The sequence below is a fragment of the Myiozetetes cayanensis genome, unplaced genomic scaffold, assembly GCF_022539395.1.
Source record: "Myiozetetes cayanensis isolate MyiCay16 unplaced genomic scaffold, myiCay2020 scf1, whole genome shotgun sequence".
Classification (NCBI taxonomy): domain Eukaryota; kingdom Metazoa; phylum Chordata; class Aves; order Passeriformes; family Tyrannidae; genus Myiozetetes; species Myiozetetes cayanensis.
Window position 1 is genome coordinate 61419074 of NW_026086604.1, and position 26781 is coordinate 61445854.

Sequence of the window (26781 nt, forward strand, 5' to 3'; positions counted from 1 at the left end):
AGATAAGCAAATATGTTGAGACACACTACTTCGCAACTTCAAAATATTAAGCAGTATAGGGAGCCTGTATGCATATAAGGGTGTATGAGTCTGAGGGCAGCTGTCTCATCACATGTCTTCGATGCAGGAGACAGAAGTTCAAATCAGTGAAAATCTCCTTAAGAACAGGTTTAGAGTTCCAAATCACCCTGATTTGTGAGTTCCTCCTCTTAACTTTGTCACAATTCTTTTGGCCAGACCGAAAGAACGGTTTTAGAAACAGACTGCCTTAATTTCTGCACAGCAGATGACGAGATATATCAATCCTAGAAGAAGATTTTCTCAAATTTGAAATTATTACAAAAATATCATCTCAATACCTTCTATATCTAGTTTCTCAGAATCCTCAACTCTTATATTTTTCCTTTAACTTTCCTTAAATCAGCAAGCAAGGACCTACATAGTCAAAAACACTGCTCCAATGGCGCAGCACAGAACTCTCTCCTGCTCATGCAGAAGTAGAAAGAGAAGAGTGGCAATCTATAAAGCTGTCACTGTGGAAAGTTGGAAGAGCAAGATGCAGAAGACTGCAAAAGAAGAGGGCAACTCAGCAAGCCATGGATTTAGAGATCACTTTCTGGGTGTTTGCCATCCCACACAATTTGCACACTTTTTATTCCTGCTTTTAGCACCAAAAGGGCACGATTGCACTGCAAGATTCCCATCACGGTCAGGCAAGCACCCAAGAGCCCAAAATTTTCTGGACAGCCACATTTGCTGTATTTCAGCAGAGCAGGGTTTGCCAAGAAAGGACTCAGTCGTAAGCTTTCCAAAGTGTGCTCACAGAGGAGGCTCAAATATTACCCGGCCCTACACCTGCATTCATTTACCTGCGTGTCGTGGAATGATACCTGTAGTTCATAGTTCTTCAATATCCATTTATGCTTGTATAAATGTTTCAAGGCTATATGGACCGCGGGCAACACATCTGTTGTTATGTTTCTCCGATCAATCAGGCAGCTGTTGGGTAAAAGCCCGAGAAGAGAGAGGCGAGTACGATTCAGTTCCTCAGAGCACCTGATTATTAGTAACACAAACAGCACCAGTGTGTCCAGTTTCCAGCTCCAGAAAACCATCTTTCTTGGTGCTTTTCTTCTTCTTCCTGCCCTTCCCCTGCAGCCCACATCCCTGAAGAGAAGGCCTTAGACTCCCTGGTTGTCCGACATTTTGCAGCTCTCCGTTGCTTCAGTCAGCCGTGTCCCTCTAAGAAAGGAGCTAATTGTTATTAAAGGATAAAGACCTCTCTACGACTGGCTTTTCCAATTTGGACAGTAATCCAGCTCACAGCAGTGCTGTGAATCAATACTTCACAAGAATAATCTCCAGGCAAATTGCTCTGCCAAGTCTAATTTTAAACATGTGTCATTTTAAACATTTCTGTAGCAGAAATATTCAGCCACAGGTGACAAATCAATACACAAACTTGTGTGATTCCTATGAAAACAGATATTCTAGGGAATTGATCAAGGTGGTTGCATATTGAACATGTATTTGCAGCAACCTGTATGCCATGGTTCAGAAGATTGCTTCAGTTTGTTTTATCTTGCACAGATCACCTTTTCTATTGGATTCATACACACCAAACAGAGAATATGCAGCCTTGTATATTGATAATACTTTACACACTTCTAGTGCAAAAGCTGGATCAGCTCAAAGCTGTAGATCCTCTGCCTGGTTCTGCTTTTACCAGAAAACCCATGCTTCCCCTAAAATCAGTGGCAGTTTTGTGAAAACAGCATTCAGGCCTGTTCCTCCAGTCTTCAGTCACATGGCTTTTGATAGGCATTTCACATATTGTCATAGCTAGCTAAGTAATTTCAACACACTATTTGCAGTTTTCCAAGTAATATGCCAGGCTACGAAATGGAACAGATGCTGTACATGCAGAAGTGCAGAGAAAATAGTAATGCTGGAGAAAATCTTCTTTGCTGCTAAATCAAAACTCGCCAGAATGTGAAGGAATTATATATAGGATCACCACACCAGAGAAGAACCTGCATCTCTGCTCCCCACGACTTGCAGCCTTCCTCACCCCGCAGACAAGCACATCTTCCCTGCCCCTTTCACTGCAGCAATGCCATTGTTCTCATGTAGGCAGCCACCTGGGTGGTCCCTTTCCTCCCTTCTAGCAGCCAGGTCTCTCCATGCACAGAAAGCCCACCACACCAACTGGAATGCTATCATAGGCAAAGGAAGGAAACACAAGAGCCAAATCCCAATGGAGGGAGAGGAAGGACACATGGCCAGGGAGATGCTTTGCTTCTGCAAGAAGAAAGCTCCAATTTTCAGCAAGTGTCATTATATATGCAGCTGAATAACAAATTGTTTTGCCATCTTGTGGAAATTCAAGGTTTCAAAAGAATTCCCTGTGCCAAGCTGGGGTGGAAACCCAAAACCTCAAAGGTTTTCATGACTCAATAATCTGAAAGGAAAACAAATGGAAGGGCCATAAGCAGAAGGTTAATTTGGTACAAATCAAATTTGAAATTACATGTTCAGAGCTTGGCAATTTATTTTGTGAATAGTTGACATTAAAAAAAACCAACAGTTTGCTGCAGAAAGTAAGGGTGGTTTGTCTAATTTTAGTTTTCAAAACACAGTGCTCCAGGTCAACAAATTATTCTGAAACTGACGTGCACCTAAAAAGTTTCTACAGAAAATCACCAAGTAAATTCTAATTATAAACATTATAAATACATTCTGACTCTAATTATTGCTGACCTGAGGTCATGGAAGTAAATAAATAAATAAAAGTTAAAAAAAGGGAGCAAAATAACATTATGAATAAAGAGGCAATAAATGTTTACCTTGGGCCCAGCAAATAGCCCCAAGCAGGAGATATACTCAATTTATCACTAACTGTCCACAGTGACTCTTTTGCCCATTCACCTGTGCAACTGGATGGGCAAGAAAAGAGCCCAGTGCATTCTTAGACACAAAAATGAGGTGAAATAGAAATATCTGATGCATAACCCTTGCTTTTCTTAATCACCACTGCCCATGGTCAGAAAGCAGCAAGGCTGTATGGAGCCCTTTGTGTGGGGAAGGAGAAACAGGTTTTCTTCCTATACAAGGTTACGACCAAATCAAATGCATCAACATCAAAATTTGTTATAGGCATAGCAACAATTTTACACAATGACTTAACAGGTATTTTCCGTTGCTTCGTCTTATGATGCTATAATGTGATTACTGAAAACACATTTTTAAAATATTTTTAAACTCGAGATGAAATTCTTCACTGAGCAGAGGGCCAGTATGGGCCAAGATGTTGCTTAAATCCCATTTAATACCTTTCTTAGAGGCTTAAACGGGATTTTGTCGGTGAATAGTCCTTGGACCAGCCTTCCTTACAGCATTATTTCAGCATTGACTACACTAAGAGGGGAGGAAAGCAGGTATTCACGCTGCCAAACCACAGCAGCTAAAGTGCTCTGAACTCTTCTTCTTTCTTTGCCTAAATCTTTTCACCAGCTAAGTGGATATATGGGGCTCCATTGAGTCATAGTTTTGGCCCAGATGTAGGTAACAAAAAAATGTGCTTTGACTATCCAGTATCCTCCTCTATGTTCAAAAAAACACTAATCTGTCACCACATCTCACTCAACCCCTATTGCTCAGCCAGTGGCTTTAAATTCATGAGAGAGCAATGATGTATCAGAGGTTATGAAATCATATTCAGCACCATATGGATGGACATACATTCTAGGGAACATCACCTTATTCTATAGATGCATGACTGGCTTCAGCCTAGACAAGTATTTTTCTCTCCTTGTGTTACTTCTGCTTGTCCTCAGCATTGCTGCATTTAACCTATGCCTCACAAAGAAGCAAACAAGATTATGTACCTGAGCAGCCTCTTGTTACTTGTGTCCTTGACCGAAACATTTAACTATCTAACCAGACGATTGCTTCTTATACAGTATTTTTATTGCTAATTAATACTGTAATTCTTTTGTAAAAACAAGCCCATGTGGTTTTGTTTTGTTTGATAAAATAGCCATGTTTGCTATGCTCATGATTGATCACACAGGTATAATTTTCGGGTTTAGAATAGCATCTTCCTTACATCCTTTTCTCAAACAGAAAACTGAATTTTCACAACCATTTGAAATAGCACTAATTTTGAAACTTGAGTTCAGTGTCAGAAAATGAAGGCTATTTCATTTTGAACTCTGCCTTCCTCACTGTTCTGGGAGGATTTACCAAAGGTAAATAACTGTTGTTCAGCACAGTAAGGTAGATTTTCAAGACCTAGCTGAAAGGCTTAGGACGGAGCTGGTGACCAGATGACTCACTGTTGGCATCTCCTTTGTGAGATCCACACAAACTGAGTAATTTTCAGAGTGGGAAACTGTAGGAGGAAATTGTGCTCCCTTGTAGGAGCACAGTCCCTGGGAACCTAAAAATAGAAAAAAACCCAAACACCTGGCATAAATGTATTGCCCATAACCAGTACTTTCCAAAGGAGAAAGGAGAAATATTTTTGGTATTGTCCTCCTCTACCACATTATCCTCTGTTTTTACAGCATTTTAAATTCAGTTCTCAATCCCCTGATCAGTATTTCTGAACTGTAAATCACTTAGAATTATTAGTTCATGTAAAAGGTTGACTATAGAGTGTATTAACTATCTTAAAGGCTGGCTATATATTTAAGCTATATGTCACCTCACGCCTCCCACACAGTTTCCTCCCCCTTGAGTAACACCCATTAACATTTATAGGATGTTCTAATCCCAGCCTCATATATTAGTTTTTTCAAAGTAGGTTATCATTCACCCCTCTTGTCCCATGTGTCTCTGCTCTTGCTGCTTAATCGCTCAGTGTAATTAGAGTACAGAGCACTCACACATCCTAAGAAACCTTGGTGATGTATTGGAAACCAATACATTTACTGTGGATGGCAACTCCTGCTCTTGTACTGAGACCAAGCCTCTACCCATTGCCAAGAGCAGCTTTAATATCAATACACTATTATCTGCTGTAATGTCTCCCAGCTTTCTAAGTAGCTGGCTGTTCAGCTAAAATTGTTTACCTCCCACAGCATCACCCAAATGACCAGGCTGTGTATGCCCAACTGCTCTACCAAGACTGACCAGATTTGCTTGTAGCTAGAGAGATTCACTTGGAGAAGGCAAACAAAAACTTATCTGTGCTGCAAATCCTAGTGTCTCACTCCTCGTGTGTAGCCTGAAAATCCCATCTCTGCCTCCTTTCCCTCTTTCCCAGCAGTGCAGCACAAAGATCAAATTAATTTCCTCAATTCTTAACAGAAGGCTTGAAAAAAACAGATAAAATTACTAGTATATCCAGCAACAGTGAGATTATTCCTGAAGTAATAGATCAAATTCTAGTAGCAGCACTTTGAGAATGAAGATGAGAAATTGTAAAAAATTAAGAAGAAAGACAGAAGAATGCATAAAAATCTGAGGAAAAAAAACTCACAACACCCAAAAGCACCAATTCAGTCTATCTAGTTTAATGTTTGGCTTAATCTGTAACTTGTTCCATAGTCGATGAAAAAATGATTTCTAGTAATGTCAAACTTTTGAACTCAAGGATTAAGGAAAACTCACTTTTGCCTTTCAGTAAACTATCTCCTTTTAATGAAATTATCTTTATTATATCTGATAAAAAAAGTTGTTTCCTGCACTAAGGGCTTCTGCTGACATTGAGACAACACCTCCTGATACCCACCAGTGACATAATTGTGCCAGCCATATAGACCTGCCTTGAGTAATAAGGCCCTAAGGAAATAGTGCTCCCACCATGTCACTCCTTTTGTTTACATCATACAAGCTGTTATTTTTGCCAAGGTCAAACACACTGTTCTCAGATATGTGGTCACTATAAAAAGTACAATTTTTAATTGACTGGTTTTTAAAAATACCTGTACCTTGCATATTTCTCAACTACAAGATCTGAGATGTAATAATCTAATTCTAAGGGATATTTAATAATGCCACTGATCCTGAAAGGATCTCCATCCCAAAGGCTGAACAAAATCAGCATTTTATTCCACCAGGCAATCTAAAACTTTAAAGCAAGTAACGATGACTGCCTTTGTTCTTAATTAAAAGTGGCAATTCTAGGTCTCCTCCTCATAGAAGCACGTTGCATTTTCATAGGTGGGCTGGCTTTCTAAAGTGCTGAGCATTCAGCAATTCCCACTGTTGTTGACAGAAAATGCAAATTACTCGGTGTTTTTGGAAAGCAAATCTTTAGTTCAGGGAGCTAACTTGAAACTCTTCCCTTTTTTTTCTTTTTTTTTTTTTTTTTTTTTTGTGGGGGAAAAATAAAAAGAAGTGATTTGGAGCTGATACTATTAGCATGCTTCACAGCAAGAAATAAGGAGCAGAGGGGAGCTTAGCTAAGTTTAAAGATCTGGAATGCAAAATTTTTTCTATCACTTTATGTGGTGGTACCTATTGCTACTTAATTTATTTTAGTACATTGGACAAAGTCTTCTTGCCACTATAGCATTCTGCCAGATTAGATTCTCACCAAAAACATGGAATATTTAGAAAGGGAGAAACTTGGATTTCTTTCTTGGTCAACCTCCTATAAATTATTAATACTAAGGGCTTGCCACATTTACAGGGAAAAGTGGAAAGCAAAACCCAAGATGTTTTTACAGAACTTCAGAATTACATGGAAGACTCCACAGAAACACAGAGCTTAATATTTTTATACCTTATGTGTATGCAAAAATGTCCCTACTCGATGCTGTTAGATACACAAGAGTGCATGTCTAAATCACAACACTTGAAAAATGATATGTATTTTGTACCACACTAAGTGTTAGACTGTCAAAACCTGTCCCTTCATATAGAGTAAAAATTGTAAAGAAAGAAACGCGTTCTTAGCTAGAAAAACATTTAATTCCCTGTGAAAACAGGAGCAGTAAACAGTGGAAAGGAAGTTAATTAGCATCCCAAAAGGGGCCTCTTACTACTTCTCCCTGGAGGTTTTGGATGTAAAATGGTTACTTAGACACCTATTGTGTGTATGAATCTTCACATAATTCTGTAGTTCAATGAAACTGCAGTAGAAGCTGGGGCCTATCCTAGATAAATGATAAATTAAAGTACATTACTTTAGGGACATAAAATATTCAACAAATAGATTCTTTCAGAGGTATATGGTTGTGATTATTTAATCAAAAAAACTGAGACTCTGGAAATAATCAGGTAGACAGGATGAGTTCCTCTGATGAGGATTGTGACAAAATAGGTCCTACAAAAAAGGTGAATGTAAGAAAGAAAATGAGTTGAGCAAGAATTCAAAAAATGTTCTGCAGAACCAGCAACTCCGTGGCAGAGCACATGAATCCAGCAGACCCAGCTTGCAAAGAAAGAAGCAAATGACCTGCGACAATCTGGCAAAGGGAAGAAAACTTCTGATTCCATCAGGATCTAATCCACCAGAGCCCTTCATAATGGGCTGGATCCCCTGGATAGCCCTAAAAGCCAGAAAGCCTACAACCCACTGTCTTGCCAGTGATGTCCCGAGTCTGTAGCCAGGAAAGCATTGTAGAGCGAGTAGTGAATGCAAAAACCAGGAGCTGCTCTCTCACAGCCCTCAGCGGCTACAGGGTCAGCAGAGTTTAAGCTGGAAATAGCAACGGACTTTTAAAGGAATTTCAAGCAAATCGCAGAGAAAAGTTTTCCAGGAAGAAGGATTTAGGGGGATCGTTAAGACAAGATCGGGAGGTTTTCTAAAGTACATATTCTAGTTGGCAGTGAAGCAGGCAGAAATCCCCAAGTGAAATACATGGCCTATATTGTAAGAGGTGGAAAATCCTAATGGTCTTCTGAACTTAGAACTCATTAATTATTTAAGGGAAGTACCGTGGCCATAGTAGGAAACCTAAGTTTTCTAATCCTATCCCTCAAACTCGTGATGTTCACTTTAAAGCAATTAGTCCATTATCTGGGCCTTCATCTCTCAGGAGCCTCAGTAACAACAATTTGGATAACCCTGCTGAATTAGCCCTCATATTCTTAATTCTTTGTGAGTATAATTTTCAGGCAGAAGGTGGATATTTGTCTTTAATTCGATATTTGATATTTGCCTCTTCACATTTGAAAAAACTTATTTGAAAAACACTATGGATAAGATTTTCAGAAATTTTAGACCGATGATGATGAAAAACTAATTGCACAGAAACTGGACATCAACCACAGACTTAGAAATAAGATTACATGGCTATTCCATCACAAGGGCAAAAAAAGAAATTCTAAAAAGTGTTTGCCAGTCAGTATGTCCCATTACCACTCAAAAAGCAGTATCAAGCAGTCCCCAAATCCAGAAGATCTTCACCACAGCAAAACCTTCCGCGAGTAGAGAAATTCCCAATTAGCAAAGAGCACATCCCACAAGTGTCAGTGGCATGGCAAGGGAAGACACAGCGTGACTGCAAATATATTCCACCTACACTTAGGGGCACTACCTTATTTAAGTCAGAGCAATGGTGTGGCTGAACCAGGTTGCTTCAGGAGTCTGGCTACAGATCCATTAATGCTGGAGTCTGGGGACCATGAAAGTACTGCAAATCTCATTTCTAGCTCAGCTAGACCCACAAATCAGAAAACAGCACATTGGGTTCCTGAAAATCTTGAGGGTCTCTCACTGATTTAGTTTCAAGATTCCTAGTACAAAAAAAATAAAAAAAAAAAAATATGATGTATGTGCACTGTACTACCTCAGTTTGGAATCCCAGTCTGAAATAGTCCTCATGCAATATAAGGGGCTGATGTATACTAACACACATTTCCACAGGACTGAGTCACACCCGTGCTCAGCGGCCTCAGTGCACCTCTCTGCTACCCCCAGCTGTTTCAAAAACTATCTGAGACAAAATGAATCACAGAGGCTTTTCCTCTGTTAACTCCCACCACTTGATTCCCTGAACCAGACCTCTACATACAATGGTTCAACCCTTTCTAAGGAAAAGTATCTCCTTTCCTGTGAGAGCAATGGTCACCACTTGAGTTTTCATGAAAGAGCTGTTTGGCTCCCAGCTTCTTCAGTTTGCTCAAATGCATTGCTCTTCTGCCATACACCATGGAAACCCTCACAGAGCAATGAAATGATAAACAGAGAACAAAGCTTGACATGCACATGCATCGTCATGCTCAGATCATTAATGTGAGATGGTGTTTTGTAGCCTTGATATGCGATGCTATTTATGTTGTCATCCTAAATAGTTACACGTATTTAATTAAAACAATATAAATAGGGCATGGACAACTTTTTTTGTGAATGCCATCATTAAATCTCTCTCATCTAGCTCCTTCCTCTCCTTTTTCCTATTGCAAATATTTTCTTCACAGTTATCACCAGGATATTACACCCCATCTTTTCCACAAACTTGAGTAAATCACTCTGGTTGATAACCATATCAGAGGATAGGGCCTTCCCCTTCTTTCTTCAACTGTAAATGGAAACTCCTTCCTAGATTTATTCAAAAAATAATTTTTCCCTGCTGACGGAGTGTGTTCGGCATTTGAATCAAAAGATTCCATAACAGTGTGTTTTGCAGTATGCACAGAATAAGTTATACAAGAAATTGCAAGACATATGCCAGAAATTGGCTTTAATCTCTTCGCAGAGATATTTAGAGGATATACATTCTGCAGGTCTGGGATCCGCACCCAGAGGAGTGGGTGCAGTGAATACATGATTTCTCTCCTCTCCCCACCCACATCTTAACATCAGCGGAGAAGCCAGCATAGAATTAACACAAACACCTAACTTTTAGATTATCCCCTCCAAGTTTAAAAAACTCTGAAGCAAAAAGAGGTTATGTCGCAAATAGAGTCCTATTACGTGAAAGTCAAAGGGGACACTGACTATTTAAAGAAATATGTCCCTCCCAAGCAGAACGATGCCAGCAGAGCAGACAGTGATCGTCACCATACGCATAACGTATTGCATTTTAATGCCACAATCTCGGCAAATATCAGACAGCACAAGTACTTGGTAATATTAAAAGGTAACAAATTACCCAACTATCTCAACATATGCCAGACACGTGCTCACCTGATGATACAAGAAAAAACGTCTGCCAGTTCTGTCTGCTGTAAACTAGACCCCCTTTTAGACCCTGATGTCTCCTGTGTATTCAGCTGTTACTCTTAGATGACCACACCACCACCTTGTCTGTCCCATTTTGAGCACTACAAAAACAAAAATAAGGCTCCAGACAACTTAGTACTCAGAGCATTCACAGGCACAACAGGGCTTACCCCCAGGAGCCCCACTTGACTTTGGTACACCATACCTCCCCTTGCAAATCCAGCCGCTGATGAAGTGACTTCAATCTATCTCCTACGACAAAGGGCCTAATCAATACATGGCATGCACTTCTTTTTTTTTTTGGGGGGGGGGGCAGAACTGGGGGTGGAGGGGGACAAGGGGGTTGCTCCCTTGTTCAGTTTTGTTGTTGTAGAGTTTTTCAGACAGCAACCAGTAGCTGTTTGTCACTCTGCAAGGGCCATTCTGTGCTCTTGAACACTGAACTCCAGTGAACAGACACGTTATTTTTCACTACTGACACAAACCTGCTCTTCTGTTTCCAGCAAAAGTAAATGCTTCTCTTGCTTCCACTTGCAGGAACAAGACACGAGTAGACTTTGTTGACATCACTCATGACTGGACTTTCTGGAAAAGGCGTATTTATTTGGAGGCTCGGGGTCTTTTCAAATTTTAGAATAGCTGGTAAGGATGACATAAACTGGTGCACGGCCTGTACAACTTTCTTAAGCTTTACGAGTTTTACTGAAAAGACATGTAATTTTTTAGTAAAAGAAGAAAACAAAGAGAAAGTCTGCATATAATACACCTAGACTGAATTAAGCATGGCACTTTCTACTTAGTTACAGAATAGAAAAAGGCAAATATGTATCAAATGTCAAAAAGATCACATTTGCCTTCAGATTTTGTGGAGTCCTGAGCATTTTCCAGAGCTCCCTCTTCTATGACAACCTGCTATTTAAAGGTATTAGGAGTGTATTATTACACAAAGATGAGATTATATCATGATTACCACAAGTTATTTGTTGTAGGTAGAGAAAAAGAAATAATCTCATCCCTAGAGTATGAATATCCTTCCCTCTTTGTAATAATATATCCACTTGCTTCTGTAAGACTTTTTTTTCAGCTTGTCAAGACTCACTTGGATCTTCAGAAACAAGTGACAGAATCCTAACTTGCATACACTGCTTTCTTGACTATACATGTTAAGATTCAAAGCAAATTCGCACTGTCTGTGCACCACTTGCAGCACTGCTCCTACAAGAAATCAGAAAATATGTTGCATATTTGAGGAAAGATGTCCAGATGTAGAAGGGCAGTTATCCAATTTTCTATTAAAGCCCTTGTCTTCTTCCATGATGCCTTCTCTTCCAGTTCCTGTATGGTTATTTTTTCCCTGATGCAAATTTAATACTGTTGAAAGTTATAATAGTGTCTACTAGATGCTTAATTCCTTTATTTTAGCGTTATTCTGCTTTTTTGGCCTCCAACATATGTGTGTCAAGGTGCTTAAGCTGAAATCATCCTTACTGATTTACATGATGTTGTGAGCTTTGTGTAGTGTACGAAGAGCTTTTTCTTTCATTATTTTGTGACACATTTCTTCACATTTTCAACCAACTAAAGCTACAATCACTGGGACAGAAAAAAAGAAGAAATACTGTATCATCATCATTGATCCAAAGCCATGAACTATCAAGCACCCTTAACTTCTAGGACGTGGTCCAAGGGCTGCTGGAATCAGTGCATTACTGCCATTAATTTCAATGGGGTTTGGATGAGACTCTTTAGAGAAGATTGCTTTATAAATCCTCGAGTTTCTAAAATAACACAACTATGAAATTTTGCCTGAGAGTCTCACTAGTGTGAGACTCCTGCTCTCATTAAAATGAACAGTACAAATTAAAGTCACTAACTTAGACAAGAGTTCTGAAAATGTCTAAACCTGAGCTTTGTTTTATTGACTGAGACTGTGTAGGAATGCCCAAATAGACAGAGATGCCCATGGAGTACCAAAATAGAGTTTAGCAAACTCAATCAGGATCGGACTCCAAGTACGTTTAATCTCAAAAAATACCCAAGACAGAAGCTTCTGCATTTTTATACTTGATGTAGCCTGTGATCATATTTTATAACAAAGATATAATTCACACAATCTCAACTGAGACATAAACTAAGCATTGTATTTAAATGCTTAATTCAATTTAAATGCTTTGAAAAACACTAGAGCTGCTGCTCATGTCCTCAAAGGTTAGTCAGTTCAACTGCTGACAAACAGCAGTCAAACTTAGCAGGCACACTGCAATTCTTCAGATGGTTTGTCAGAAGGCATTATAATGTTTTATTATACAAACCAGAAATATCAAGCAAGCAAGAATATTCAGTTCAATCTTCTCAGAAAGGTACTTCAATGCATAATTAAAAAAAAATCCCATCTTTTTATTTTCATTATTATTTTTCACAAGCTTCAGTTAAAGCATTATAGTAAACTGCAATACAAAGATCAGATTGCAAAAATGGGAGAGTTCGGAAAGACACAAGGGAGAATACAGAAGCTAGTAAATCACTGCCGTACATTTCCTAAGCATTATAAATATGCCGCAATTATTTCTCAAGCTATTAAAAAATCCCATGTGTTCAAGGCTCTACATTCTCTCTTTCAAGAGCCAACAATGTCACAAGCACCACCTGTGATGCCCTGAGAGGGAGAACTACTCCCTGGTCTGTGATTATGCAATGATAAGGATCCAGGCCCTTCAGGCATATCTATTTATTGGCGGCCTCAGAAAATAGGCTGAGGACCAAGTGGGCATGATAAGCCAGCTATCCTTCTGCTTACCGTAAGTGCACTGAAGGAATAAGAAGGTAATGTCTGAACCGAGTGAAAAAGTTCGTGCTGCCATTATGTATTTAATGGCTATTCCAGACATTAGTCTGTTCCGATTTCGTGCAGTCAATCTAGTGCTCTTCATGAACACTAAGTTATTTACTTGTCACTATTAAGCATGCAGTAATAATCCAACCATACTCCAAACATATACGTTCGCCTGACTTAACATTCCATAACCATCCAATTATTAATTGCTTAAAAGCATTCAAAGCAACGCAGCAGGCTGGCAACATGACCCTGATTCCTTATTCCCCTAGAGTACAAAACAGTAAAAATGCAATTTTTAAGAAACTAATACTAATTCCAGAACAAACAAGGCATTTCCCCCCACCCTGAATATTTTAATGATAACTACCTAGTTCAGAACCCAAAATCTTTATTAAGAACTTCAAAATATTTTGACTGCAATGAAGTGCAGCACCTTATTATGATATTACTGTATGAAGAAGAAAGATCCTGCCTAGGCTTCTCTACTTCCTATGCATATGTCATTTTTGTAATAATTCCATCTAAGGGAAGAACTAATATAGAACAATGTAATGAAAACAGGATTAAGAGAACTGTGATTTTTTTCCTAACACGCATCTCACTTTATGAGACAGGTAATGCCATTCAGAAAATCCCCCATAATTCTTCATTATGACTGCAGAGTTCCCTGAGTTTTTTGTTTGGGTTTTTTTTGTTTTGTTTTGCTTTTTTTTTTTTTAAGGAAATAAGCAGCTACTCTGGCCTGATCTAGCCTATTCCCTGTCAGTATCTCAGTCTTGTTCACACAACAGAACAGGACGGCAGGGTGCTCCTTCCTAAGTGACATCTTCAGCAGTATTGCCCTCCACGCATTGCTGCTCAGAGATATCAAGAAAATACTATGACAAATTTATGTCAATAAAAAGCAGCCACCCTGTAAGGAGAGGCTTTTGGTAGTCGTTTTGGGGACAGAAACACTATCACGGAAGTGGTACAGCCTGTCATTGCTGCTGTCAGCTTGCTCCCCCGGACCCTGAGAACCGAAGGGGAGCAGACAGGGGCTTCCTTAAATTACAGCCAGGAAGATTTTCAGCAGTCACTCAATTTACCGGGGGTTGTCTTGGAAGCGAGCCCCGGTCGTCAGCATTACACAAGAAGCGACTGCCATCTTCAGGGGAGCCCCGGTACCGGACCCGCGCGTACCCTCCTCAAACGCACCGGTATGAAGTTGTGACCAAAATCAAAGGCACTCGTGGGCGGGTGGCGGTGGCAAGCAACTCGACATAGCCCTCGCTTTGCTCCCTGCCTCTCTCCCCCAAGTAAATGGAAGATGTTTCCCCGCGAAGCACGGCGCAGGACTCCCTCCTCTCCCATCCCTGACGGCCGGCCGCGGGCAGCGCTCTGGAACGGGGCTCCCCGCAGACATCCCGCCGCGCTCCCCGGGCGCTCCGCGGGGACCGGGACCGCAAATTTAACTCTTTCCAAGGAGCGAGCGCCGCCCGCCTGCCCGCCGGGCACGCACTCCCGGGCGGGCGCTTAGATGCTCCCGCCGCGCCGGCCGGAGGGCAGGGAAGGGGTAGCCCCCGCGGAACCATGAGAGAGCCTCCCCGCCTCCTTAAGATACGGTCGCTGCCCGTCGCGTCCCGGCGCCGCGTGGGATAAGCCGGGCTGGCAGCGTGTGCCGGCTGGCGGAGCGGGGGAGCGGAGCGGCCGGCGTGCATCTGTTGCTGAGCGGGTGGCGGCTGGCAGAGGGACGCGGCCGCGGCTCCGCTCGGCGAGGAGGCAGAGCCTTCCTCCCACCGGTGTACGTGCGTGCCAAGGGCAGCGGATCCCAGCTGCCGCTGCCGCCGCCGCCGCCACCAAGCACCCCCGGCACCCGCCCGGGCCCACCCCCGCGCTTTAGGCGACTCCCGGGCAGGGGCGCCCCCGGGGCGGCGAGGAGAGCCCCAGATCGCCTGCCGGGGGAGCCGCTGCGGACACGCCGGGCGGGCAGGATGTGGTACGCCGGCTCCGCGTCCTCCCCCTCCGCCGCCGGTACCCCCCACATCTGCCGGCAGCCCGCGGGGCCGGGCGGGCGAGGCGGCTCGGAGGCGCCGCGCACGGCCCCGCCGGCAGTCGCAGCCCCGGCCCGGGCGTCCGCGCTGCCCTTGCGCCCCTGCACCCGCAGCGCCCCGGGACTGGGCGGCGGCGCGGGGCCCGCGGCGTCCCTACCTCCGTGTCGTAGAGCCGCAGGTCCAGGAAATAGGGGTTGAGCAGGGACTCGTTGCGGATCTGATCCATGGCCAGCTGCACGGCGGGCAGCACTCCACGGCCGATCCTGCTCTTCTGGTCCTCCTCGGACTGGCTGAGCGGCATCAAGCCCATGATGGAGATCGGCGTGGTGGCGTTGGGGGGCAGCCCGGCCGCCCCCCGGGAGCTGCCCCGCGGCCAGCCCCATCCCGGCGGCGCCCAGCCCAGGCACAGGAGCAGCAGTAGCATGGCAGGGTTGGAGGTGGCAGCGGCCGGTCTCTGCGGAGAGGGATGCATGCTGCTGGATGGGGGGGAGGAGGAGGACTGAGGGTGGGGGGACGGACAGAGCGGCGGAAGGGAGCTGAGCCCTCTCAGTCCAGGCGCATCCCCGGCGGCAGAAGCCAAGGCGGGAGGAAAAGAGCTGCCACTCTCCGCTTCCTCAGGAGCCTCGGGGTCTCCTCTCTCTTCTCCCCCTCCCACCACCGCGCCTCTCCTGGCAATAATCCTTCTGGCAATGGCGCCCTACTCCTTCCCAGGTCTGCCAGCTGCAACCACCAGGAGCAATAAATAAATAAATAACCCCCACCACCACGCACACAGACACGCTCCCCACCACCCTCCTCCGCTCTCCCCGGCAGCACAGCAAGGGAACGGGACCTGTCTCCCCGGCAGCTCTCCCCTTCTCCGCTCAGGGAGGGACAGCACCTCTCAGGCGCGGGAGGGGGAGCCGAGGAGCCCTCATTGAACACCTCCCTCCTTCCCCCTCCTCCTCCTCCAAAAGGGAAAAAAAAAAAAAAAAAAAAGATGCTCCGGCAGAAAACGCCGAAGAGGAAAAAGCCCCCCCTAGAGCCGGGGAGGCGGAGGAGGGGAGCGATGCCGAGCCGGGGCGGGGGTGCTAGTGCCGCATTCCGCGGGAGTCAGTGCAGCCCCCGCCGCGGGCGGGAGGTGCCGCCTGCGCCCGTCCTTCGGGTCGGGCAGCGCCGCCGGGCAGGATGCGCGGCCGGGCACAGAGCAAAGTGTGCGGCAGCGGGGGGCCGGGCCGGGCCGAGCTCCCCTTCTTACGGCAGCGGCGCTCGCTGCCGGTGGGTCGGGCACCTTCTCCAGGTGGAGCTCCCGAGGCGCGCGCGGGTGGGCGCAGGGAGGTGCGTGCGGTGGCCGCTTCCCATCCGCGGGAGCGGAGGGGGCGGGGGGCCGGCGGCGGCCCGCGCAGTGTCCCCCACGCGGGGGGACCCGCCTCGCACACGCACACACACGGCCGCACACACGGCCGCACACGCACCACAGCCCCGCTGCCCGGTGCGGGAGGGCTCCGCGCACACGCGGCACGCAAACACGCTCCCACTCGGGATCGGCACCTCGCACACACGCACACGCGCAGGCAGCCCGGGCCACGGCAGCTCTGCGGCACGCAGGAGCCGCGCGTTTCGCAAGAGCAGAAGTCGGGATATATTTTTTATTATTATTATTTTTTAACTGGTTTCTTTTTTTTTTTTTTTCTCCCCGCAGATTTGGCGGGTTTTTTGGGAGCCTGGGACCGCTCGCGGCTACCAAAAAAAAATAAATAAAAAAAAGAAAAATAAAAAAAAATTTAAGGCTGCGGCAGGACTCTGAGCTCCCCTGAGGGCTGCCGCAACCCTGCGAGTAGCCTGGGGGGAGCCGAACCATTTTCACGCCTGTTCTCCCAGGTTGTTCCCTCCACATCTCAGGGAGGGACAGCACCTCTCAGGCGCAGGAGGAGGAGCCGAGCAGCGGCCGTGGCCGTGAGGTATATCCCATATACAGCCCAAGGCTTTCTGCCTCGCTCCCAGCCTGTCCCTGCACCCCAGGGAACACATTCACACTGCCCACCCGCATCCCTGATCTGCAGAGTCCCTGAGCAGCAGTGTGCTGATCTGTTGCCTAGAAGGTGGATCCCACACAAGAAGCAGTACTGGCAAAATGCAAAACTTTTCTTAGCCCTCCCTTAGACACTCCACTTTTTACACATATTCATAATTTTCCTGAGGTCACTCAGAGCAAACCTTTGAAGATCAACTTAATACATCTAATTTATATCACATACACGATGGCAGCATCTGTGAATAAACTGGAAAGAATCTTCATGGATTAATAAATTCTAAGATCATAATGATCTGACCTTGGGCTAAAAGGCCTCAACCAGTAATTTCATAACACTTGCTGCTTTACAGCCTTTCCCTCAGAATGACATCCAGAAATGTTGATTTTAAGGCATCAGTAATGAAGAGTCCACCACATTTCTTGCTAAATCATTTCAATCATTAATTAGTTTGCTAAAAGGTGCATCTCATCAATTTGCCTTATTCCAGCTTCCAATCACTGGTTCTCACCATGCCTTTATTAGCTTAAGGGGACATAGTATCAGTAATCTTCTCCCATGCACATGGCCTAAGATTAATCACATTTTGCTTTTGTAAAATAATTAGGCCAACATTCCCTCACCTCAAGAATCATTTCTGGAGGCGATTCCAAGGAATTATGTGTGAACTCGTCCTTCTAACTCCATGACCTGTCAGCACTGGGCCATCAGCTGCAATCTCAGCACCTCCCTCAGCACCAGCCAGTTCCACAGGCTGGGCAAGTTGGGAAAGCAACAGGCAAACCAGCCAGTGTATTGTCTTTGTGGGGATGCCTCTTCATCCAATAATCTACACTGTGTTTTGAATCCATGCTGCCTAAGCATGACCTACTTTACTCCAGTGCACTTGATCTTGCACTAGAATAAATCAAACTATGAGTTTTATTTGTACAAGTGACTTGTCAAGCAGCTTGTTACCTGCAAACTTTTCAGTAACTCATTTTCCGCCAAAAAATTGAATATTATGACACCAAGAACATTCCTAGGATGCCAACAGGAGTAGGTGCTATATTGATTTTGTATTTTTAATCAGAATGTCATATGCTAAATCATGTTTTGCCATTCTCAACTTGATCTGCAATAGATACCAAGTTTGTCTGTCATAATCTGTTTCACATAAAATCATTATTCACTGCCTGTACCCTGTATCATTCCATGACTTTCTCCATTTCTCCAGTGCTTGGCTACCAGGACTACAGCTACTTGGATCAACTTGGTGATCATTTTACAATATTGGCAGTTTTTTAGCACACACACATTGTCTCTGGAACATCATCAGCTTTCTGAGGTTTGTTTGGGGTTTTTTTAAAGCAATTTCCCAGTTTTTGAGAACTCAGTCTTTCTGAAAGAAGGCTTGAGTCCAGGTTCTGTGGTACAACAGAATTAATACCTAGAATATTATTAGCAACTGGTTGATATCCTTCTTTGTTACTTCTGCAGCAAGAAATGTCCCTTTGTTAGCTGAAGAATGAAATGCATCTCCTCGCTTCTTTCCCAGCACAGGTCGGAGTTACTGCACAGTTCCACTCAGTGTAAAGTTCAAGGCTTGCCTTCATGTGGGAGACAGAGCCCAGCCACTGGCAGTGACCACACAGTGCACCAGGAAGGCCAAAGTTGGAGAGGCAGGGCAAAGAAATGCACCTAGGAACTGCAGAAATCTGGAGTATGGCTGGATATAATTTAAACCAAGCAAAGCTACACTTCAAATTACAGTATTTAACATTGTGGTACTTCTGACTTTAATCTGTTTGTCACTGCATTCCCTGTCAGTAAAACGTGGGTGCTCCTCCTTCATGGTAATACAGTCAAGATAAGTTAATAAATATTTGGGAAACACTGAGACACTGTAACATTCAAGTTCTACAAAAACAAACAAACAAAACTCCAACCAACCAACCAAAAAACAATCCAAACAAAAACCCCAACAACTAAGAAAATAACTTCTATTTTTCAAGCTATGGATTTATTATGGGGAAGTAAGTAAGGCATATATTGAACAATGAGGATTGGAAATAGTAAGCCTCTTCAGTAAGATTATATACAGTACGATTCTTCCTGTATACCAGTGAGGCATGAAAAAGACAGTTTCCACACCTTCTGTAAAAAAAAAAAAATCAGGGAATATATTGCACAAAAATAACGTAATTAAAAATAATAGTGTAATAGACGCACTGAAGCTAACTTAGATTTCACAAAAACCTTTATTTCTGGCAAATATTTAACTTACAATCTGATAAAAAACTTTCATGTCGTACACATATGTTTTCAATATGATTCTATGATAGTAAATTTCTTTAAAGCCTGCTTCTTTCCAATTCTCAGGACTGAGAAATTTCTTCTTTTAAAGGTACTATCCTTTGTTTATATATAATAGATGCTCAGGTAACAACTCATTTTAAATAAAAGGAGGCCTAAAGGAGAATTGCACCAAACAGCTTATTAAAGGTTGTGTCATACACAGTTATTTGCCCAGCTGCCTTTTTCTTTTTCATTAGAAATCCCCTGAATGTTTTGCTACCATGAAATTGGTAAAGTGCATTCCTTAGGATGAAATCCTCTGAAGCAGTGTACATCCTTTATTTGTTATTCAAAAAGGTTTTATATTCTCATTTGGTGGTCCACATCAGACACCCTCTGCATCTGTTTATTCTTTGTTGGCTAAAGTAACAGTTCAGAAGAATTGGAAATCCTGTTCTCTTTACTTGAAAATCAAATGTCACTTTCCTCCTGGCATGTTACCCAGTCATTTCAGCATTTCAATCGTGTGAATCCTTCAACCATATTTCTGTAAAAACAGTGTCAAGTATCTTCCTGCTAATGATCACTTCCAATTTCTCAGTTATTACCAGGTCTTCTCACAGTGTAGGCACAGTTAACATTTTTGTTCTTTATATATTCTTTATATTTACTCATCACAGAGTACCTAATTAATTAATTTCACATATAAGTGTGTGTACTGGTATGACTCTCTTGACCACTTTTTCTTCAGTTACAAATTAAGTATCTTCATAGCACGGATGAAGTCAAGAAACCCAGAAAACTGATTTTTCCCTTAACACCAAAAAAGAAATTGCATCTGCTGCAAGTCCCTTTCCACTCTGGGCGATGGTTTGATGCTACATGAAACATATCACGCTACCCATTAGGCCAGCAACTCACTTCCTGAAACTTGCATCTTATTACTTTTGGGGTTTGGAGAGGTCACTGAGAAGGTCCTGCCCTGTTTTTGTTTCTACCCCCTTTGCAAATCCCAGAGCCGTGCAATTTATGTCAGTGCTGACTGAGACTGCTCTAATCAGGATTTGTCTATTCATAAAAATGTTACTGAGTAATGGACTGGAAAAAAGATTGAAAACTGTAGATCTAGGCATATTAATTTTAGTACTGCATATACATGAATAACGTTATTCCTCTGTAAATGGAAAGTGGAAGAACACTGTAATGCTATAATTCAAACCCAGCTCTTGCTGTTGCACCCTGACAAAATGCAGGAGGTCTGCTGTCCTTCTCTTCCCTCCCTCCCAAGGACTTTCCCACCTACCTCAGCTAACTTGATAGCACAAAGTTTTGTGTTTGTTACAAGCCTATACAGCGTTCCCAAACACTGCCAAAAGACCCACACAGTTGCAAGCGTGTATATGCAACTGCATGATCCTAGCCCTAGTCTCTCTAGTGATCTTGATATCAGGGTATAAGAACAAAGCTCAGCTTCAAATTACCTCCAAATCTAAAGGCTGTAAGAGAGCCGAATGATGGTAAAAGAGCATCAAATTTTAAATTACACACCAAGCAGCATCACTGTGTAACTGCCTGTGTTTTCTTAAACAGGGAATAGAAGCACAATCTCATCAGTCTTGCTGTTGTCAACCAACATGAATTTCCCCCTTGCAGTACATCTTACCACTTCCTATAAATATAACAGAAATTGAACACAGTTTTGAGCCTCTCTGTTTCAGCAGAGCCAGCAAGAAATACTGTTTCTAATTTGTGTTGACTGATGCATGTACAATGATGACTATTGTTCCCAGGTGTTTGTGCAAGCTCTAACAATCCCCCATCATGATGGTTTGGTCAAGACTGCACATACACAAATCTTAGTGGTTTATTTCCTACAAGGAAGGTTTATATACTGTCTTCTGTTTAAGTGAAAATCTAGTAAGTTCTAGCCCATGTTGGAGACCCACAATTTGTAACTGAAAGGAAAATGGTGAAGGAATAAAAGAAAAAAAAAAGGTAAAAATAGTTATCTGATGATTTCAAATAAATAAATATGATATATACCAGAGTGCAATCTGAATTGGTTTTTTTGTTTGTTTTGGTTTTGTTTAAATAAGGGAATACAAAGATTAAGAAATTAGTATCAATAGGACTGAAGTCCTCCAATAATTTCCGCTTCTGTGAGGCATCCAGCCCCATCTCTGCCCAGAAGAAATTCAAAGTCCACAGTCCATTCCTCAGCTGGCCTCCTGCAAAAGGAAGTCTGGAGATGTGACTCAGATGCTTGATGGAGTCCTTTGCCCTGTGAACCTGAAGCCAGACACTAATACAGCTCCAATGAGCTGAGAAGAAGAAAAGCCTATCAAGGAGAAAAAAATGTTAAGTATATGGTAAAAGGTCTACAGAGGGGGAGCAAGTTGATGATCTTGCCAACATTCAGTGTCTGCTTTTGAACTCGAGTGTGTTTGTCTAGCAAATGTGCAACCCAGGCTGGCAGCTTTGCTGGCATATGCAAAAATGTCTCAGCTGCGTATAAATGGAAGCCAAAAACATCAATACTTCACTCTAAACAAGGGCAGAGCGGAAAGATGTATGGAAAATAATTTCCAATTACTAAGTTTCACTTGCATACCACCACATGATTATGAAATTTTGAAATCCCCAAACTAAAAAAACCTCACTGACCATGGAAGGTCAATGAGAATTTTGTCTGTGATTGTAATAGCCGGGCTTTTATTAACTTACTAATATTGTTCAATCAACAGTCAAGATGGTAAAGCAGAAATTAACAGAAAATCCTTGCTGTGTTGCTGGAACTATCACAGTTCTCTCATGCAGCTATCCAGTTTTGATTTGTGGCTCTACAAAGTGAGAACTACTGCTGCTAACAAGCGAACAGAAGCATTACTGAGTTCAGGAAACAGAACCTGAGACACCATAAAATAAAGCTGTCTTCTCCCAAATGCTGCAGGGATCTGGGCCTAAGAGATCAGAGAAATGATTAAATGAAAACCACTGACTATAAGAAAAACAAAAGAAATAGTTCATAAGACAGTTCCCACTCTACTGAATCACAAAATATTTTATTAATTCTAACATCAATTTCAGTCCACAGCCCACAGAGACAAAACTTTAAAGGTGCTCACAAAAACATTCTATCTACATGGGTTTAGAAAGACCATGGAAGAAGCTACAAGAAGAAACCCTCCCCCCACAGCCCAGTCATATAAATAGGTATGCCAAAATGGCATGAGCTTATGGGGATTCAAAGAAAAGGCTGTACATTTTTTATAGAAAACATGAACAAAGGCAAATAACAAAATACATCCCAAACTAATCAAAACAGATGCCAAGACTTCTGAGGGGAAAAAGGTCGACATTTTCATCCTTCTGTACATAAGCATACCTTCATCTGATAAAGAAAGAAACTCTTCTTATGAGCCAAAACCCTTCTAATCAGCATTGTAATAATGTTGGCCAATGACCAGATACATTGCTATACCCACACTACTTGTCTGATTGGGTAAGGCAGATCCCACACACCACAGCAGAAACCATCTTGTACTGGTACAGATTAAACCTCATGTTTTCAGCTGGACTATATGCTTTGACATGGACAGCTCATCAGAAAAGAAGTTCCCAGATGAAATGCAAGTTATACCTGAAAGACAATTCTTTTTGTATTAATATTAGCTGCATATCATAGTAATGTAATTATTTGCAAAACTATTTTTTAAAATATTATCATTTTTACATGGATCATTTAAACATAATTTAATGAAAGTATTTTTTAGATTCATTTTCTCTAATTGTAATTTTGAATTTTTTTCAAAAGAATTATTGCTAGGTCTGATCTTGCAATTTTTATGCATATTAAAAATCCACATAATGTTAAAATGAGTTGTGCAGTCTGGGACACAGACACATAGCTAGGCCCATGTGAATCTAAATAGTTTTTCCTAAAGCATCACCTTTAAATACAGTTGCCTTATTTCTTTAAGAAAGATGAGAAAATCCCCATTTTACTCCCAGACCAGACTTAAGCATGATTAGAAACTTGTCAAGTGCCATGAGCATCTAAAATTGTCCCAGCGTTTAAGGTATAGTATTGTCAGGCATGTGCAATCTGTATGCATCTAGATTGTTATTTGTGCAAAAACGTGCAGGCGTACTCTGCCTTCATGTGTAAATCCACACTGTCTTCAGTGAGGAGTTTGTGGTAGTCACTTAGGGCAGAATATGGCCCACATTTACCTTCTTTGTATTTAAAAGATGAGAATAATTATTAACTACTATCTGTTAAAAGGCCCAACTGCAGAATGTTTTAGTAGAAAAATAAACATTTTAAGTTATTGGCAGATTAACATTAGTGCAATTATTTTGACTGCCTTACTTCCACACAGTAGATTAAAAAAATACATTGTCACTTGAGAGAAGAACTTAAGACACTTCAGAAGCAGTTATGTAGCTGCCAAATAAAGAGAAAAGGAGCAGATTCTGTAGCACTTTACATAGCTCTTGATGCTTAGTGCTTTCTAATGCTCCAGGAAACAAGATCCAAGGTTTGTAAACTAATTACAGTTCTTTCCATACAAAAATATATCACTTATGTGATTTTCAAAAAGGCTGACTAACTGTTGACTAGAAGGAGCACATTTTTCGTATTCAGCTATATCCTAGACAACGTCTGGATCAACTTCTTTCTTTGAAGAACCATTTTTGGTAGTCCGAGTTGGTACATGGTCGTAACAATGGTGCTGGGTTACCATTGTAAACGTTTGACTCAGCTTGTACACACTTCTGGGTTTGTAGGTGAAACAAGGTACCATCCTACAAAAGACAGAAAGAAATTTTGCTTTTCAGGTCTCAAAAATTACAGACACATCACTGTGTTTTAAAAATAACAGAAGACGTTTGCCACAAATAAATATCACGCGTATCCTTCCAACTGGGCCGTGCAGCAAAGCCAAAATGCCTACGTTGAGGATCTCTGAAACTTTATCAAAAGACCCTGCTTTTAAACTTACATTAACATTGCTTTAGAGTGATACATGTAGTGACATCTCAGCCTGTAAAGTATGTGTTAAATTCATTCACTTTCATTGACTTTTGTTACTGCATCAGAACAGGGGCAGTAAAAACCAAAGCCAAGTACATGAATTACCCAAATTCAGCAACTTATTACACATCTTGTAAGTAAAAGGTAAATATATATGCTGAATATATTTTTAGCAAGAAATTTTCCCCTTTCTTCATAGGGTATATTTTTGGTGGAAAAATATAGGGTATATTTTTGGTGGAAAAAGTAAAAATATCTAAGCATGCCCCTTGCCTATGGATGTGTGTGGAGTTCACTTGCTTTGCTGGAGGGCAGCACAGCTGTCTCAGAGGTGTAAGGTCTGACAGGCCTCCACAGCCAAATTCCCTAAAGAACACATTTTTAGGTCTCAGGCCCTCCTTTTGCAGTAGTCTCCAAGCACATTTAATCTCCAGTTCACATCTCTCACTCCAGTGTGGGAGGGCTGTCAACTAGGATAGTGAGCTGCAGAAAGGCAGTGTAGCCAGTCATGAACTGCCCTGCTCTGAGACCATACCTTTGGCCTGGGTGACATTCCCACGTGCAACCATTTCCAAAGCCTCTAGCAGCTTTGAATAAAAAAAAGCCAATGCCCTGCTTTTGAGCATAACTCTGACTCCTTTGGAAGTCTGCTCCTTCCGTCATCAGGAATATTGCAGTTAATTGCATCCTGAGCCACACCTCCTGATGCCCAGTAGTGTGTTATTGCTCATGGGCTTGCTAACAGACTTGGCGTCTGAATGACTTTCCTGTTTCTGTTGTGATAATTCACATTTTTGAGTGGACTAATCAGTATTTGTCTCACTCATTTTTGACTCAGTGCCCGTAAGAAGTTAACTCTTGTCAGGCTGCTGGGAAGGCTGATCAAATCTGCGATTATGCTACATCCATAAGGACAACTATCTGATACGACTCTGCACAAAGCAAAAGAAATGTAGTACTGACACCTCACCCGTCACTCGCCTTGAAAGTTGGGCACTGGTGATTTTGATTTAATGCAGTATAAGAAGAGGAATTGGAGCTGAGCAGCACATTCAAATCACACACAGGCACAAAGTAATCATGAGGAAGGAAGAAGATTTAAAATAATTCCTGAAGTTTCAGATGCAAAAAGTTAATAGTTAGGAATGCAGCGGAAACAGATGAATTCCAAAACTTTTTTTATCCATTGCTCAGTTTTCTCAATTTCAAAATATCAGTTTTCTCAATTATTTCCTGAAGTGACTGAAAAATGTTCGATATATTCTTATAGATTAATGAGTATGACCTTGAGCAATTTTTCTGAAAGCCAGCATTATAGAAATGACACATCATTTATAAAGTTAGCCTTTTGAACATTTTTATTCAGTAATACCACTATGAGCTTCAGTCTGGACTAGATTTAGTGAATGGACAGTAATTTTCATATATTTTTTAGAATTTACCTGCCACTGGTGGTAGTATCTAAGCATGAAATTTGTCAACCATAGATCCTGTAGAGTTTGGATGCATTACGCAGATACATTATGTAAATATAACATTTTGATATATTATGTGACCTTTTCCATTAGCCAAATAATAACACTCCAAAACTTGACCAATACCATAATTTTTCATCCAGTTTATTTTCTCTCAGGCATTCAGGAACTTCTTTAGAGATTTAAAACTACAGATCTGCTGAGTCCCGCAGCCAGCAAGATGTGTCCTGCGTAGGGGCAGGAATAGGGCAGAAGGTATTTTTTGATGATGCATCAAATTACACAACTGCACACTGCACTGCAGAAAAGGGAGCACTCCTGGCCCTTTTGGGAAGGGTTATGAGAGAGGTTCTGCAGAGGAGAAGCAGCTGTTCCAAAGCAGGGAAGAACATAAAGTAAGGGTGGTATGTGAAGTACTGGGGTATATGGTAATACAAATACCAAGAAATAAAACAAGTCAATGAAAAAAGAGCAGAAGTAGGCCAGCCATGAGACTCATCAGATCTCAGAAGAAGACAGCAGGGGTGAGATGTAAGAGAGTGTTCCCAACTCCTTTGAGATTATCAAGGGTGCTTCCCTTCCTCTCATCTTCCTATTCTTTATGACTGGCATACTCCTTGCCAATGCACTGCTGCTATCCTGGTTCTGTGTTCAGATATTAAAAGCCAAGATAGCATATTTCTCCCAGAGATCTGTGCCAGTGTTGTGGCCTGCATGATGTGTCGACAGAAAGATAAAAAGAATAAAACCTCAACTATTCTCCTTCTACCCACTCCCAAAAAAGCCAAGCACAAACTTAATGAGGCATGCTTACCTCTCTGAAAACAAACTTCTGGTTTTCAGGAACACTGTGGACATTTTCTTGACACAAGTACATTGTTAAGTAGTCAGCCCCTGAATCGACTGCTGCACAGACTTCTGGTTGTCGGGTGTTGTAACGTATTTCATTATGGGATGTGTACTCAAAAAACTACAAACCCAAGAGAGAAA

General features: G+C 42.2%; 2 protein-coding genes across 3 annotated transcripts in view; both read right to left on the bottom strand.

Annotated features, from left to right (window-relative positions):
* GABBR2 (gamma-aminobutyric acid type B receptor subunit 2) overlaps positions 1–15529 on the bottom strand; it is a 467784-nt gene extending 452255 nt beyond the window's left edge. Inside the window, exon 1 of one of the 2 annotated variants that reach the window (XM_050330892.1) lies at positions 15147–15529. In XM_050330892.1, coding sequence (XP_050186849.1) covers positions 15147–15461 — 315 coding nt within the window. In that variant the 5' untranslated portion in view covers positions 15462–15529. The remainder of the gene's footprint in view (positions 1–15146) is intronic. The other variant, XM_050330888.1, reaches the window with a different exon arrangement.
* A 6795-nt stretch (positions 15530–22324) lies between these two features.
* GALNT12 (polypeptide N-acetylgalactosaminyltransferase 12) overlaps positions 22325–26781 on the bottom strand; it is a 45239-nt gene continuing 40782 nt past the window's right edge. The window contains exons 9-10 of the mRNA XM_050325950.1: positions 26606–26761; positions 22325–24087 (exon numbers count right to left, since the gene is read on the bottom strand). Of these exons, the coding sequence (XP_050181907.1) occupies positions 23950–24087; positions 26606–26761 (294 nt within the window). The 3' untranslated portion in view covers positions 22325–23949. The remainder of the gene's footprint in view (positions 24088–26605; positions 26762–26781) is intronic.